We start from the raw sequence: 16,922 nt of genomic DNA on the forward strand, positions 1-16,922 counted from the left end.
CAGTATATCTACTACTGTGGGCACGAATCCCTTAGAAGAAATGGAGTAGCCATCATGGTCAACAAAAGAGTCCGAAACTCAGTACTTGGATACAATCTCAAAAACAACAGAATGATCTCTGTTCGTTTCCAAGGCAAACCATTCAGTATTACAGTAATCCAAGACTATGCCCAACCAGTAACGCTGAGGAAGCCAAAGTTCAACGGTTCTATGAAGACCTACAAGACCTTTTAGAACTAGCAGCCAAAAAGGATGTCCTTTTCCTTATAGGGGTCTGGAATGCAAAAATAGGAAGTCAAGAAACACCTGGAGTAACAGGCAAATTTGTCCTTGGAGCATGGAATGAAGCAGGGCAAAGGCTAATAGAGTTTTGCCAAGAGAATGCACTGGTCATAGCAAACACCCTCTTCCAACAACACAAGAGAAGACTCTACACATGGACATCACCAGATGGTCAACACCGAAATCAGATTGATTATATTCTTTGCAGCCAAAGATGGAGAAGCTCTAGACAGTTAGCAAAAACAAGACCGGGAGCTGACTGTGGCTCAGATCTTGAACTCCTTATTGCCAAATTCAGACTTAAATTGAAGAAAGTAGGGAAAACTACGAGACCATTCAGGTATGACGTAAATCAAATCCCTTATGATTATACAGTGGAAGTGTGAAATAGATTTAAGGGACTAGATCTGATAGATAGAGTGCCTGATGAACTATGGACAGAGGTTCGTGACATTGTACGGGAGACAGGGACCAAGACCATCCCCATGGAAAAGAAATGCAAAATAACAGTGTCAGTATTTAGTAACTTCTTGATTATTTGTTAGTGATGTGAGAGTTGGACTGTGAAGAAAGCTGATCACCGAAGAATCGATGCTTTTGAACTGTGGTGTTGGAGAAGATTCTTGAGAGACCCTTATACTGCAAGGAGATCCAACCAGTCCATTCTAAAGGAGATCAATCCTGGGTGTTCATTGGAAGGACTGATGCTAAAGCTGAAACTGCAATACTTTGGCCACCTCATGCGATGAGTTGACTCACTGGAAAAGACTCTGATGCTGGGAAAGGTTGGGGGCGGGAGGAGAAGGGGACGACCGAGTATGAGATGGCTGGATGGCATCACCGACTCTGTGGACATGAGTTTGAGTGAACTCCGGGAGTTGGTGGTGGACAGGGAGGCCTGGCGTGCTGTGACTCATGGGGTCGCGGAGGGTCGGACACGACTGAGCGACTGAACTGAACTGAACTGAACTGAGATCAAGGAAGATTTAAAGACTGGAACATCCTTACATGAATGCAGACTTTCACTGGATTCTGATTCTTTCCCTAATTAACTCTGATTTCTTGATCAGTATTTTAGAAAACTTTGGGGATATTTTGGCTTCAGATTTTAAGGTTTAGAAGTAGCTTGTCAGTGCTAAATCATCTCCATCAGTCCCTTATTTCCAAAAGAAAAAAGTACATAGCCAATATTCCCTTAAGTAGGACTTTTTGTTTGTTTGTTTTCAAAGTTAGAAGAAAACCAAGGAGAGAAATCCCTTTGTGCTCCATTTCCCTGTTTTGTCAAAGCTAATAAAAATTGTGAAATATCGAAGCACGCATATTTATTTCCTGGCATCTGCTTCATCGAGTCATAAAAGTAGTAATATAGTTTACTGTATTCCTTTTTAAATATTCATCTTGCATCTGCACAGAATGTCTTAAGGTCATCTGTCCACAGGAGCACCTACGTCACCTCTGTATTGCATTTAACACGAACTTTTTATTCTCAGTCAAATCAGAGATAGACCACATACACAGATAAACATTTCAAAGCTAGAAAAAAGAGAGTAGAGAGCATATTTAGTCTGTCTTCTATTATTACAGATAAAAGACGCCCACAAAGATTTTGCAAGGTCACACAGGTGGCTGGTGGTGAATCTGAGATTATAAACCAAGTTCCTCAAATTCCAACCCATCTTCTCTTATTTACCCATCTTTTCTAATATTAACTGTTATACATTAAAACCACCTAAGGTACTATTTATATACTATGTTTATCATTATTGTTTTTAAAATATGTTATGATTTAGGCACTTGTCACATTTGATATTCTAGGATTATATAATAGTAATCAATGGAATATGTTAGAGGAAATTTAAAATCGTTTTTATAGATAACATACTTGCATAGTTCAAAAGTAACAAGATAGTAAAGGGTCAGCAGTAAAAACGTTTCCCTCCTGTTCCTGGATCTCAACCCAACCACCTAGTTCAACCCCCAACCCCCGACCCCCAACCCTCCAAGGAAGCATCCAGTGTTATCAGAGTTCTCTGTGTACAGCATGACCTCAATTCAGTTCGGTTCAGTTGCTCAGTCATGTCCGACTCTTTGCGACCCCATGAATCACAGCATGACAGCCCTCCGTGTCCATTGCCAACTCCCGGAGTTCACTGAGACTCCATCAAGTCCATCAAGACCATCAAGTCGGTGATGCCATCCAGCCATCTCATTTTCTGTCGTCCCCTTCTCCTCCTGCCCCCAATCTCTCCCAGCATCAGAGTCTTTTCCAGTGAGTCAACTCTTTGCATGAGGTGGCCAAAGTATTGGAGCTTCAACTTTAGCATCAGTCCTTCCAATGAACACCCAGGACTGATCTCCTTTAGGATGGACTGATTTGATCTCCTTGCAGTCCAAGCGACTCTCAAGAGTCTTCTCCAACACCACAGTTCAAAAGCATCAATTCTTTGGCGATCAGCTTTCTTCACAGTCCAACTCTCACATACATACATGACCACTGGAAAGGTGCAAAAATTGTATCTTTTATAGTCTATGGCATTTTCCTTTTTTTTTTTTGTCTTAGGCTACATCATGGAGACTATTCTCTGTCAAGATATAAAGCCCATTTCATTATCTTTTATGTACTCCACCATGTTGATGTGTTGTTATTTAGTTAATTAATCTCTGTCAGTATATATTCAGATTGTTTACTGCTTCAGTTATTACTAGAAGTGCTTCAGTAAATAGCCTTGCATTTGACATGTGTTAATAAAAATGGAGGACAGCAGAAATTAATGTAACATTGTAAATGAACTATACTTAAATAAAATATTTTTTTTTAATGTAAGGTGAATTTCTAAAAGCTGAATGACGTCTTCTTAGGATTTTTGTAGGTCATGTCCAGTTACTCTCCACGGAGTTGGATAGATTTACATTCCCATCCATTATGTGAGGATGACCGTTTTACATTCCTCACTGGTAAAATGTCTTTGGTATTTAGAATGTTTATATCCAAAAAGTGAGATGTGAAAAGCTTTATCTTGGTGTGGGTTTGATTTGCTTTTTTGTATTTATATTCATGAGGTTAGGCATGTTTTTATATGTTAAAGAAACTTGATTTACATTTTCAGCTATTATTGTGCTATTCTCTTTACCTGTTTTCCTATTGCTTTTTTCTCTTATTGAATGTAGGAACTCTATATCTAAGGGAAAGAGTATTTTATCTATGGTTGTTGTTGCTGTTTTTCAGTAACTCAGTTGTATCCGACTCTTTGCAACCCCATGGACTGCAGCACGCCAGGCTTCCCTGTCCTTTACCATCTCCTGGAGCTTGCTCAAACTCATGTCCATTGAGCCAGTGATGCCATTCAACCATCTCATTCTCTGTCATCCCCTTCTTTGCCTGCCTTCAATCTTTCCCAGAATCAGGATCTTTTCTAAAGAGTCAGCTCTTCCAAAACAAGTGGCCAAAGTATTGGAGCTTCAACTTCAGCATCAGTCTTTCCAATGAATATTCAGAGTTGATTTCCTTTAGGATTGGCTGGTTTGATCTCTTGCAGTCTCACGAGTCTTCTCCAGCACCACAGTTTAAAGGCATCAATTCTTTGATGATCAGCCTTCTTTATGGTCTAACTCTCACATCCATACATGACTACTGAAAAACCATAGCTTTGATTAGATGGACCTTTGTCAGCAAATTAACATCTCTGCTGTTTACTACGCTGTCTAGGTTTGTCATAGCTTTTCTTCCAGGGAGCAAACGTCTTTTAATTTCATGGCTACAGTAATCATCTGCAGTTATTTTGGAGTCCAAGAAAGTAAAGTCTGATGCTGTTTCCACTGTTTCCCCATCTATTTGCCATGAAATGATGGGACCAGATGCCATGATCTTAGTTTTCTGAATATGGAGTTTTTCTGGGTGTGTGTGTGTGTGTATGTGTTAGTGTTTATTTTTGGCTGTGCTGGGTCTCATTGCTCTAGGTGCAGTGAACAGGGGCTACTTTCTAGTTGTGATGCATGAGCTTTTAATTGTGGTGGCTTCTTTTGTTGTGGAGCACAGGCTCTAGGGCATGGGGGCTTCAGTAGTTGTGGTGCATGAGCTTAGTTGCTCTTGGCAATTGGGATCTTCACGAACAGAAATGAAACCCTCGTCTCCTGCATTGGCAGGTGTAGTCTTTACCACTGAGCCACCAGGGAAGCCCAAATGTTGAGTTTTAAGTCAGTTTTTTCACTTCTCTTTGACCTTCACCAACAGGCTGTTTAGTTCCTCTTTGCTCTGTGTTTCTCTAATTTGTGTTTACCTTGTTTATGAAGTAATTTTTGCCATGCCATGTTTATGCTTTATTTAGTTGAATTTATCAATTTTTCCAAATCTCTTTTTTGATTTGTATTATACGTAAACAAACATCATTCACTCTCAGGTTATTTCCTAAAATCTCCTAAAAAAAATCTGTGTTTCTTATGGTACTTTATGGGTTTATTTGTTTACTTTTAATATGATTCATTTGGAATTGATCCTAATGATTAAGATGTGGGAATGGTTTAAATCTTATTTTCCCCCCAGTTGTTTGGTGTTTCAACATCATTTATAATGTACTCTGTTTTTCCCCATTGATTTATGATAGCAACCTTATGACATAGTCTAGTTTTGCATATTTTTAGTCAGTTTGTTGACTTTCCATCCCATTCAGTTGATATAGATATTTATGTCATTATTTATTTCAGTCATTAGCTTTAATATCTAAAGGGAAGATTTCTTCTCACTGTGGGATGCATTTTTAAAGTGACACTACAGATTTTTTCAATTTCAGTTTTATTGAAGCATAATTGACTTTTAAAACTATAAAATTGTACATTGTTGTGATTTGATATATTTGATCTATTGAAAGAATTTCTCCCTTCTAGTTATTAATAATTAACACATCCATCACTGCCCATATTTATCTTTTCTTGGTGAGAACATTTAAGTTCTACTCTCTCTTAACAAATTTCTGTTGTACAATATAGTGTTATCAGCAATAGTCACCATATTTTTCCTTAGATCCTCAGACTTTATTCATCTTACAAGTGAAAGTTTATATCTTTTACCAGCTTCTCCCTATTTCCCCCATTACCCCCAGCCCCTGGCAGTCACTTTTTATATATTTTTTATGAGTTTGACTTTTTTTTAGATTCCACGTGTAAGTAATACATGCAGTATTTGTCTTTCTTGTAATACCACCATTGATTTTCTGTTTATATTTTGTGATTGGCTATATAATGGGCTTCCCAGGTGGCACTAGTGGTAAAGAACCCACCTGCCAATGCAGGAGATGCAAGAGACATGGGTTTGATCCCTGGGGCAGGAATATAACCTGGAGTAGGAAATGGTACCCCACTCCAGTATTCTTGCCTGGAAAAGCCCATGGTTAGAGAAGCCAGGATGGCTACCGTCCATGGGGTTGCAGAGTTGGACACAACTGAGCACACACATACTGTCCATACTTAGATAATACAGATTCATAGAATAATATCCCTTTCTCTGATTGGTGACAGATTTCCTTCCTCATGTATATAGTATCAGAAAGTTGGTAAATTCCAAAATCATGAGATATGAGTTCAGCTGAGACTGTGTAGGTAGGCTTCCCATAATCATCCATTAGCATGCTTCACTTGACATGTAGAACTAACAAAAGCAAACGTTTCAGCAAAGATCCTGGAGTGGCTGCTGCTGCTGCTAAGTCACTTCAGTCGTGTCCGACTCTGTGTGACCCCATAGACGGAAGCCCACCAGGCTCCCCCGTCCCTGGGATTCTCCAGGCAAGAACACTGGAGTGGGTTGCCATTTCCTTCTCCGATGTGTGAAAGTGAAAAGTGAAAGTGAAGTCGCTCAGTCATGTCCGACCCTTAGCGACCCCACGGACTGCAGCCTACCAGGCTCCTCTGTCCATGGGATTTTCTAGGCAAGAGTACTGGAGTGGCTTGCCATTGCCTTCTCCACCTGGAGTGGCAGATGTCCACTATTCATGTGGACCATGGCGGCAGTAAGCTCTGAATAGTGGGAGGGAGTGTCCTTCACACCGTGTACCACACATGTGGTAAAATTAATGGAGGCTAGACTGATTTCACAGGACTGAAGTTTTTCTTTCAACTCTGACTTTAATGTAGATTCATAATATATAGGAAGTAGAACATTTAGAAGTTAAACCAGTAAGGGAAAGCACACTGTTTTCCCTTTTTCCTGGGCTGGCCATAGTTTTATGAAAATAAATTTCTAAGTGGCTTTTCTTTGCATTGGGCTTCTTGTCAAGAGGTGAAACCTGTATAACGCATTACATCTGAGTTTTTTTTTTTTTTTTTAAGGTCTCAAGGGCAGACATATGGATAATGGTTTAAAAATATAAATATGGTCTTTCCAGTCATAGAAATCTTCTGCCCCAAGAGGTGCTTTTCCCGCTTTCCCAAAAATGTAGGGCTCAGGACTCATAAAGCACCAAAGCAAAATACATGGTGTTTGACACTAAAAAAAAAAACCAACCCAACTGTGCTTTTCTTGAGTTTTGCAGCCCTATGATCAGGCAGAGTAACTTATAGTCAAATGTAGATGTCAACTTGCTGTGTTACCTTCTAGCCACTGAGTCCTTTAACTAAGCGTTTTTGTTTGGTAAAATTACAGAAGAGATGGTGCTTGGTGAGATATTTTGTTCTATTTTCGTACCTATAGTTCATCTAGGAAAATGACTGTCACTTGCTTTTCTCACATGCTTATCCTATTTATCCATTTCTCTGTGTGTGTATACATAAGGAGAAATACATACTCACAGTGTCATTGTAGAGACAGCTACCCCACTGTAGACTTGTCCCGAGCTTGAGTCATTTCATTATTGGGTCCACACGAGATTTAATGTCTGATTTGTAAATACATAGACATTGGCAGTTCAGAATTTATGGAGGCTCTCTTAGGAAAGACCACCACCAATATAGGGTTAGTTTGAAAAGCATTCTGTCCAAATGGATCTTACCAAGTGTTCAAATATGAACTAGTTCACCCTTGCCCTCTCCCACAGAGGGCGAGGGTGGGATAATTAGGAGAATGGGTTGAAACATGTAAAAAAAAAAACAAACAAATATGAACTAGTTCAATCTTGTTGGGGTAAATCTTATAGACAGTACTATAAGAATTATAAATATAATTTGCATAGTCAAAATTTTCATGAATGATCTATTTAGTATAGTGATAGATCCTGCATCAGATGTCATTTATGAAGATAACATTTTTATGAAGTGAAGAACTGTAGAATACTTGCTAAATATTCTTTAGTAAAATTAAGTCCTTCAGAGGCAAAGATTATTCTTAGTCATCTCTGTATTCCCAGCCCAATGTCTGGTATTGAATAGGCACTTACTGTGTATTGAATGAATAAGTGAGTGAAAGAAACTCATTTCTTAGATTGTCTGAAATAGATTTAAATGTTTCCTTGAAATAGACAAAATACATACACGCCCATGCTTGCTGCTCTGCTTTGAGAAGGAAGTTGATTTTGTTCTGTGTTTTTAGAAACATGGTCACTTTGGAAATTAGTCTCTTCATTAAAAAAATTGTATACATTTTTAATGACACACTAGTTTCAATATGATTTCTAAACAACAGTCTCTTGAAATAAAGCAAAAACAAAATCCCTATTAGCTTGCCTTGGAACTATTGTTCAGTAGTTTAAAGAAATAATTTGTAATACCTTTTATTTGGGCTTCCCTAGTGGCTCAGATTGTAAAGAATCAGTCTGCAATACAGGAGACCTGGGTTCGATCCCTGGGTCAGGAATATCCCCTGGAGAAGAGAACAGCAATCCACTCCAGTATTCTTGCCTGGAAAAATTCCAGAGACAGAGGAGCCCACCGGGCTACAGCTCAAGGGGTTGCAAAGAATCATACATGACTGAGCAACTAACACAGCACATCTTTTATTTAGTGTGTACACATGTGTCTGTACGTGCATGTGTGTAAGTGATGTAGAATGATTCAGTGCCAGAGAGTCACTTGGTCTAGATTAATTAAAACAGTAACAGAAAACTTTTACTTTCCAGAATATTATTTTCATTTATTGACTTTGTATGCATAATTTTGCTTAAATAACCTATCAGCAAAAGTACTTATATGATGTTGAGCTGTTGATCCTAATCATAAATAGATCTTATATTTATTTGGGAGGCTATATGATTCTGTTTGCCTTGTTAGTGAGATAACTAAGAATTCACTATTTAAATTCATCTTGCACACCAAATCGTTGTTCAGTCACTAAGTCACGTCTGACCCTTTACAACCCAATGAACTGTAGCCTGCCAGGCGTCTCTGTTCATGGAGTTTTTCAGGCAAGAATGATGGCATGGGTTACTATTTCCTTCTCCAGGGGATCTTCCCAGCCCAGAGATCAAACCCATATCTCCTGCATTAACAGATGGATTCTTTACCACTGAGACACCAGGGAAGCCCTCCGATATTTTGTTGAATAATATTTTCCAATATGAGAATCGTAGAAATTTATTAGTTGGGCTTTTGGCCCTAGTATCCCTGGGTTGGGAAGATCCCCTGGAGGAGGAAATGGCAACCAAATCCAGTGTTCTTGCCTGGAAAATCCCATGGACAGAGCCTGGTGGGCTACAGTCCATGGGGTCACAAAAGAGTCAGACACAACTTAATGACTAAACAACAACAAACCTTGTTTATAGCCATGCATTTTGAGCCTATTCATTTCTCCTTTAATATTTCTTTTCCTCCAGTAATCTTTGAAATAGGAAGGAGAGGTTTTGAAGTCATTATTGAATGGTATGGGTATAGAGTCACAGTAGTGGACAATAACATCTGTGTCGCTCTGTTTTTAATTCCTTTATGGAGAATACAGATAAATGGTAGAAGGAAGCATTTTAGAATAGTATGACTAAATTATCTATGGAAAGAAGAAATCAACAAAAGGGAATTTAGGAACAAATTGTAGAATGCCACCTGGGCTGATATTACAGTTGAGATGCTCTGTTCAAGATGAAACATGCTTATTTTTATGTTGCCATAATGATTCCCTGTTTTTAAAAATACCCCCGTTCATACCCATATCATTTAGGTTACAAATCTGTATCAAATGCAGAAGTTCCCTTATGTTTAAACATAAGTTGAGGCTAAATGTTAAGACCTTGGCGTAGAGGTTTTGAATTTTGGAGCTGGCAGAGAACCTGTGGCTCAGGAAATTGAGTGACAACTCCCATTTTATGCCAGAAACAGGTCAAGTAGGGCTTTGATTTTCCGATTACCCAAATAGTGCTTTTCCCACCACTCTGTTGCGGATAGCCACTTTTAAAAAATTTGTGATCCTAGAGCATTTGATCCCTAGATAGTTTGATGTGTAATCCTAGAGCATTGAAAAATTTATGTAAAATTTGGCCTGTGGGCCAAATCCAGCCTCCCATGTGTTTTTATTCAATGTTTTATTGAAACATCAGTTCAGTTCAGTTCAGTCGCTCAGTCGTATCCGACTCTTTGCAACCCCATGAACTGCAGCCTGCCAGGCCTCCCTGTCCATCACTGACTCCCAGAGTCCACCCGGACCCATGTCCATTGAGTCAGTGAGGCCATCAACCATCTCATCCTCTGTCGTCCCCTTCACCTCCTGCCCCCAATCCCTCCCAGCATCAGGGTCTTTTCAAATGAGTTAGCTCTTCGCATCAGGTGGCCAAAGTATTGGAGTTTCAGCTTTAGCATCAGTCCTTCCAATGAACACCCAGGACTGATCTCCTTTAGGATGGACTGGTTTGATCTCCTTGCAGTCCAAGGGACTCTCAAGAGTCTTCTCCAACACCATAGTTCAAAAGCATCAATTCTTCGGCGATCAGCTTTCTTCACAGTCCAACTCTCACATCCATACATGACCACTGGGAAAACCATAGCCTTGACTAGATGGACCTTTGTCAGCAAAGTAATGTCTCTGCTTTTCAATATGCTGTCTAGGTTGGTCATAACTTTCCTTCTAAGGAGTAAGCTTCTTTTAACATAGTTACACCCGTTTATTTATTTACTGTCTATGGTGCTACAATGGCAGAATGAGTCGTTGTAGCAGAGATTGTATGACCTGCAGAGCTGAAGATATTTATTATCTGGACCTTCAGAGAAGAAGTTTGCCAGCCCTTAGTATAAGGTCAGGATGAATAAATTAGTTTTTAAAACTAACACTATCGATTTAAAATAAATTGGGAGTTAAATATGCTTTCTGAAAAAACTCTAAGGGATTGGCACATTGTTGAGAAATATGAATGAGCTTTCATAAAAGAATGCAAAACCTACCTGCCTTAAAAATAGAACCAGGATTTCTAGGGACTCCTGAAGCTCCTGGACGTAGATTCTAGTCTCCAGAATGAAACCCGTGACTGACACGGGATGGGAACTGTCTCAGATTGTCATTGATGTTGTGCTAACCTGGACGGAACTTGAACACTCACCAAATGTCCTTCTTGGCAGGTGGAGTGGATCCAACAGCAAGTGGTAAAAAAACGGACCAAGAGGGATTATGACTTCAGCCGCGCACAGTCCACATACTTCAATGACCCCAAGTGGCCAAGCATGTGGTATATGGTGAGTTCGGCTGGCCAGGGCCTGTGGCATCCTGTTGTGTGTTGTTCAGCGATGTTGGGACCAGGAAGACAGAGAAACAGTGAGGTCTTTCCTGTTTCAGGACCCACCATTGGAGGTGGGTTAATGGCCTGTGCTATTTTCTGGATCTTTTTTGAAGTTAACTCTCTGGTTCTAAGGAGAAAGAGGGACATTCTGATCCTGAAGGCATTTCTATTTGAGATCTTACTCTGTGTAGTAGCTCTGTAAGTTTGGGTCAGAAGATGGGAAAATAATATAAAGGGCAGACACCCTGAGACTTAGCAATAATTGTGTTCACGTCTGGTACACATCAGCTCTACCCTGAAACCAGTCTGGTTAATGGATACTGGTTCTTGGAAATCATTGAAATCACTCTGCTTGTAGGTAGCAGATTCCTAACTTGAGTTATCTAAATGTATCTTCTCACTTGGGGTAACAATTTTTTAAAAACTAGACTAGGAAAAAAATAGTTGAAGAGTGTTTGACTTGTAGCTTGTTCAGTAGTTCAAGCCCTCTCCAGTATTCTTGCCTGAAAAATCCCATGGACAGAGGAACTCACCTGGTGGACTACAGTCCAAAGGGTCACAAAGAATCGTATGTGACTGAGCACGCACACAGCGGTTCAAGCAAAAACTTTCAACAAGTGAAACTTAATGTGTTGGGAAGAATGATCTAGAAATTCACTTGATGTTGCCTCCTTTGAAAATTTACTTCTCTAACCTTAGGGTTTTATGTTTGTGATCCCTGAAAAATTGACTAGAATATGATACTTTATCATGAAATTTATATGTTATCAATTTGCTCTATAATCTGCAAAAAGACCTTAACTTTTTAAAAGTTGTTTTGAAAATCTTTATTGTAAATTACTGCCAGAATTATTCCCCCATTCTACCTTGTTTTTTGCAGTCCCTGACCCTGCTTCTCTATCCACCCATTGCATGCCAAATACGTGTCTCATGCTTTTCTGCCTCCTTGCATTTCATTCGTTCTTCCCAGAGTGGCCTTCTGTCCTGTCCCGCCTCCTCAGGTCAGAATTCTCCATCCCTCAGAGCCCACACCTGAGGCTGCCTGTTTCATGTCTCCCATGTCCTTGTCTGTCACTGTTTGTCCTTCCTCTGCTCTCCTGGGTCTGCTGTCTCTGCCATTCCGGACATCCTCCCCTTGGCACTTTGTTTTATAGTTTTTATTGTATTTTAAAATCTCCTCTGTTTGTGTGTGGGGGTCACTTATATCCTCCCATCTGAGAATGTAGCCTAGCACCTAGCAACACTAGGAATCTGTGTTCATTTTTAGATGGGTGAATGTGGCTGGCATTTCTCCCAGTTCCCCTCCTCTTAGTCTTACCCAGATGTGGAAGGTTGTGGAAAGATTTTGGACCCCAACCAGAGTTTCACACAGAAAACTCTTTCATGCATAAGGGGAAATAAAGGAGCCATAAAGCTAAGTTCAAAGGGAGATGAGACTCAAAACAACATTTGAGTAGAAATCAGCTGAGTGGACCCTGATGCTGGGAAAGACTGAAGGCAAAAGGAGAAGAGGGTGGCAGAAGATGAGATGGTTAGATAGCATTACCGACTTAATAGACATGAGTTTGAGCAAACTCTGGGAGATAGTGGAGGACAGGGGAGCCTGGCATGCTACAACCCACGGGGTCACAAATAGTCAGACATGACTTAGTGCCTGAACAACGAGAGGACAGTGAGACACTTGCCAGCTTATTAGCTCCAAGACCAAGAAAGAATAAACCATGAGGGAAGGCATTAGAGGGAGTGTTAGCAGGAGCTCAGGAGCATTTGTCTGTGCTGACAAGATGATAAGGATGTAATAGGATTAAGAAGTAGAATGGAAGCAACATCCCCTTACACCTCTCTTCTTAAGGCCCAGGGGCAGTGAGTCCCTCTTTGACTTGCATTTCTTTTTTGCAAGAAAGAACCACATTGCTATCTGCACATGTCCCACTGGACAGTCTAAGTGGACAGCAGCTCTCCCTGACCCTTTCATCACTCCAGCAGGTCACGCTGGGCTGTTGCAGGAGCCATGGTCAAAGTGACTCCAAAGATTTCAGTGTGTATAGGGGAAGATCTCCTTACACCCGAGAACCTCTGCCATTTCTTTGGAAATTCTCTTTTTGATGTGAGGAAAAGTTAAGAGAGAAGAGCTTTTGTTTGATTCTTTAAAGTACTGGATGTTTTTCAACACATACTTGATGGTAATAATTCAAATAGATCACATTCATTGAGCACTTACCACATACCAGGCAAGGTGCTTATACTTTATTCTAATATTTTTCTAATGTAGTTTAAACAGAGATGTGTGTTTAATATTGGCCCTGTGTTATAAGAGTTAGGAATCCAAGGCTCATAAAGTTTATATCATTTACCTAAGATCACCCAACCTGAAAGTGATGAAACAGCAATGCCAATCCAGGCAGGTTGACGGAAGTCCACAGGATGAACATGGCATCATAACCCCACCCTTCTACTATTCACAAACAACTGTAAGCAAGGCACTACAGCCCTCCAGGAACTTCTAATCTGTCCATGGAGAAATGACTGAAGTTCAAGGGAGAATCATGGGTGCTGTGTAGGATGGGCAAAGTGTCTTGGGAGCATGCAAAGCACTTCAAAGCTTCCTATTAAATACATACTTTTTCCTTAATGAAAGCAACAGGAAATTGTCTGGGGCTTCAGTTGGAAGACTCAAAGTTGTGACGGGAGTTGGAGGATCCACTGACAAGGTCACATGGCTGGTTTTTCTCCACCTGGGCCTCACTAGAGGGCTGCTTGAGTGGCCCTTTGCCATGGCTCTATCCTCCCCCAGGGCAAATGATTTAAGAGGTTGTGTCAGAGGTGGTGATGTCTTTTATGATCTAATCTCAGAAGTTACTTCTGTAATTTTCTGTTGACCACATGTTTGAACTCTAATTCAGTGTATGAGGGGACTACATAAGGGTGTGTGTACTAGAAGGCGAGAATGGTTAGGAAGCTGGTTACCATAATTAAATGAAATACTACATGGGAAACCTTTAGCACAGTACCTGGCAGTAGAAGACTCATTAAAATAAATTACAATTGTTGTTGTTCTTCTTTTGAATTACAATACATGCTGCTGCTGCTGCTACTGCTGCTGCTAAGTCGCTTCAGTCGTGTCTGACTCTGTGCGGCCCCATAGACGGCAGCCCACCAGGCTCCCCCGTCCCTGGGATTCTCCAGGCAAGAACACTGGAGTGGGTTGCCATTTCCTTCTCCAATGTGTGAAAGTGAAAAGTGAAAGTGAAGTCGCTCAGTCATGTCCAACCCTTAGCGACCCCACGGACTGCAGCATACCAGGCTCCTCCGTCCATAGGATTTTCCCGGCAAGAGGACTGGAGTGGGGTGCCATTGCCTTCTCCGACAATACATGCTATCTTCCTTTTATCTGTTTTCATTGCTACAGTTGAAGGGTGTGATCATATGTGCAGTGGACATCCCTCAGAATGCTCAGTGACATGTCATTGACACTGTTGAGACACAGTGCTGATTTCCTCCTCCCTTTTTCTGAGTCCTGGGCCCTGCTGCAGTGTTTTTTGAGGGTTACTTGGCGAACCTCCATAGGGTCCTGCCTTCAGCTCGTTAGCCTAGGCCTGGTCCTGTCAGTCTGTATTTATCACAGGAGAACAGAGATTAAAGAATGGCATGAAGTGTGCCTGAGTGTCTCTTTTAATTAATTTAAAAGCTTTACCCTTGTCGCTCCTCCCGTTGGAAACTGGTATGTGAAACCATTATGTCCAGCCTTGAGGCCTGGGCAGTATATTCAGGGAAAGGTGCATTTACAAGAGTTTGTTATGGAGACGATGGCTGGCTAATTACTCCTCTGACCTGAAACTCTGCTCAGGCTTCCAGGAGCTGGCAGGGTCCAGTGCTAGAAACAGAACTCACTTCTCATTGCATCGGTAGACTCCAGCATCTCCTCTTTGTGAGCATGGTGGCAAGTGCTGAGGATTTAGGAAAACATGCTCTGTACTTCCTTCGAAGATCAGTAAGGCAGAAGAGGAATATATAAGTGCCAATGAGTTTGCCAGACAAACAATTCTGCCCTGAAAGTGTCTCTGGGATCATGTGCATACACCCAGCTCCATGGGCTTTGGGTTCTAATTTTTGCTTATAGATTTGCTTCTTCTGTTAAAATGTCCTGAGTAGTAATGGATGCCCAAGCTTGGGTCGCCTATAAGAGATTGTTATTTTTGGTATAGAGGAGGGCTCAGGCAGCAAGATTTCATCAGAATCCCCTGGTGAGTCTAGCAGGCAGCCAGGAATCCTGAGTTATTTATTCACTGCCCACATCTGTGATAAATGCTCAATGAATGCTAATAAAATAGATGAGTAAACTGGATATCAATGATCATCTCCATAGCTGAGAAAATAATTGTCTGTGTCAAACATTTTGCCAAACTTTCATGTGCATTATCTTATTGCCAGTATTCCAGTGAGTTGGGACCTATTATTGTCTTCATTTTAGGGCTTCCCAGGTGGCGCAAGAGGTGGAGAACCTGCCTGCCAATGCAGGTGACACAAGAGATGTGGGTTTGATCCCTGGGTTAGGAAGATCCCCTAGAGGAGGGCATGAAAACCAACTCTGGTCTTCTTGTCTGGAGATTCCCGTGGACAGAGGAGCCTGGCAGGCTACAGTCCACAGGGTCGCATAGAGTCAGACACAACTGAGTGACTTAGCACACACACATGCATTGTCTTCATTTTACACTGAAGAAATTACAGAAGAGACACTGTTTACCAGTGGGCAGATTCGAACCAGTCACTCTGACTCCAGAGGCTAGACTTCCAACAGTTGCATCACTGGACTTCCTGATAATGACATCACAGATCACCTGGAAGGATTACAGCCCACCCCTCTCATGCCCCCCAGTGGAAATTTGGGAATTTGCATTTCTAACAAGCTAGTGCAGGTGATGGAATTTCAGTTGAGCTATAAAGCAGAGACATTACTTTGTCAACAAATGTCTGTCTAGTCAAGGCTATGGTTTTTCCAGTAGTCATGTATGGATGTGAGAATTGGACTATAAAGAAAGCTGATATTTTTGAACTGTGGTGTTGGAGAAGACTCTTGAGAGTCCCTTGGACTGCAAGGAGATCCAACTAGTCCATCCTAAAGGAATTCAGCCCTGAATGTTCATTGGAGGGACTGATGCTGAAGCTGAAACTCCAATACTTTGGCCCCCTGATGCGAAGAACTGACTCATTTAAAAAGACCCTGATGCTGGGAGGGATTGGGGACAGGAGGAGAAGGGGACAACAGAGGATGAGATGGTTGGATGGCATCACCGACTCAATGGACACGAGTTTGAGTAGGCTTCGGAAGTTGGTGATGGACAGGGAAGCTTGACGCGCTGCAGTCCACGGGGTCGCAAAGAGTTGGACACGACTGAGCGACTGAACTGAATAAGTTCCCCATTAATGCTGATGTTATTTGACTCTCAGGACCACTTAGAGATCTCTTTGCTCTAGCATATTTTCACCATGGGGTTTATGTGAACACAGTTGGCCTCCACCTCCCCATTATCAGTTGGAGGAAGAAGAGCTTTCAAAAAACTTAGAGACACTTTAAAGTGCCTTTGGTCAATTTAGCTTGTTTCTCTTGATCTTATACATTTTACTTACTGAAAAAATTTTCTATCTGGGAAGCCGACAACTTTAATATAAAAAGATATTTTCACTTTACTGGCACTGATTAAAAAGTGCCCTTGCCTAAAACAGTCTTTCAAGATGTTCCACAGACAAAGGGTATCTGATGGGAAAGATTGTGAAAATCTGGCCAAGTCTTCATGAACTTGGTGTAATAGAAATGTTTTTAATGTACAAAGCTGGTATAATGGGCCATTTTGATCCCCTGAAGAAAAGTCTCTTTGATTCTAGAAAGAGCGTGGCTAAGTAAGATGCCCCTTCAAGGATCTGGGAATGCCAATTGAGCAAATTCAGGAAGTTAAATATTTTTTATTACAAAATATTTAAGACATACAGAAATTTGAAAGAGAACCACAAATGCCAGTCCACCCA

The 16,922-nt window shown here is 41.0% G+C and overlaps 1 protein-coding gene across 3 annotated transcripts in view; it reads left to right on the forward strand.

The window, feature by feature from the left end:
• PCSK5 (proprotein convertase subtilisin/kexin type 5) overlaps window positions 1-16,922 on the forward strand; it is a 507,981-nt gene that overhangs the window by 90,353 nt on the left and 400,706 nt on the right. For all 3 annotated transcript variants that reach the window (XM_055426904.2, XM_088837941.1, XM_088837942.1), the window contains exon 3: window positions 10,741-10,854. In XM_055426904.2, the coding sequence (XP_055282879.2) occupies window positions 10,741-10,854 (114 nt within the window). The remainder of the gene's footprint in view (window positions 1-10,740; window positions 10,855-16,922) is intronic.

This window comes from Moschus berezovskii, chromosome 7, assembly GCF_049115385.1.
Source record: "Moschus berezovskii isolate FMDL1 chromosome 7, NW_MosBer_1.0, whole genome shotgun sequence".
Taxonomy (NCBI): Eukaryota; Metazoa; Chordata; class Mammalia; order Artiodactyla; family Moschidae; genus Moschus; species Moschus berezovskii.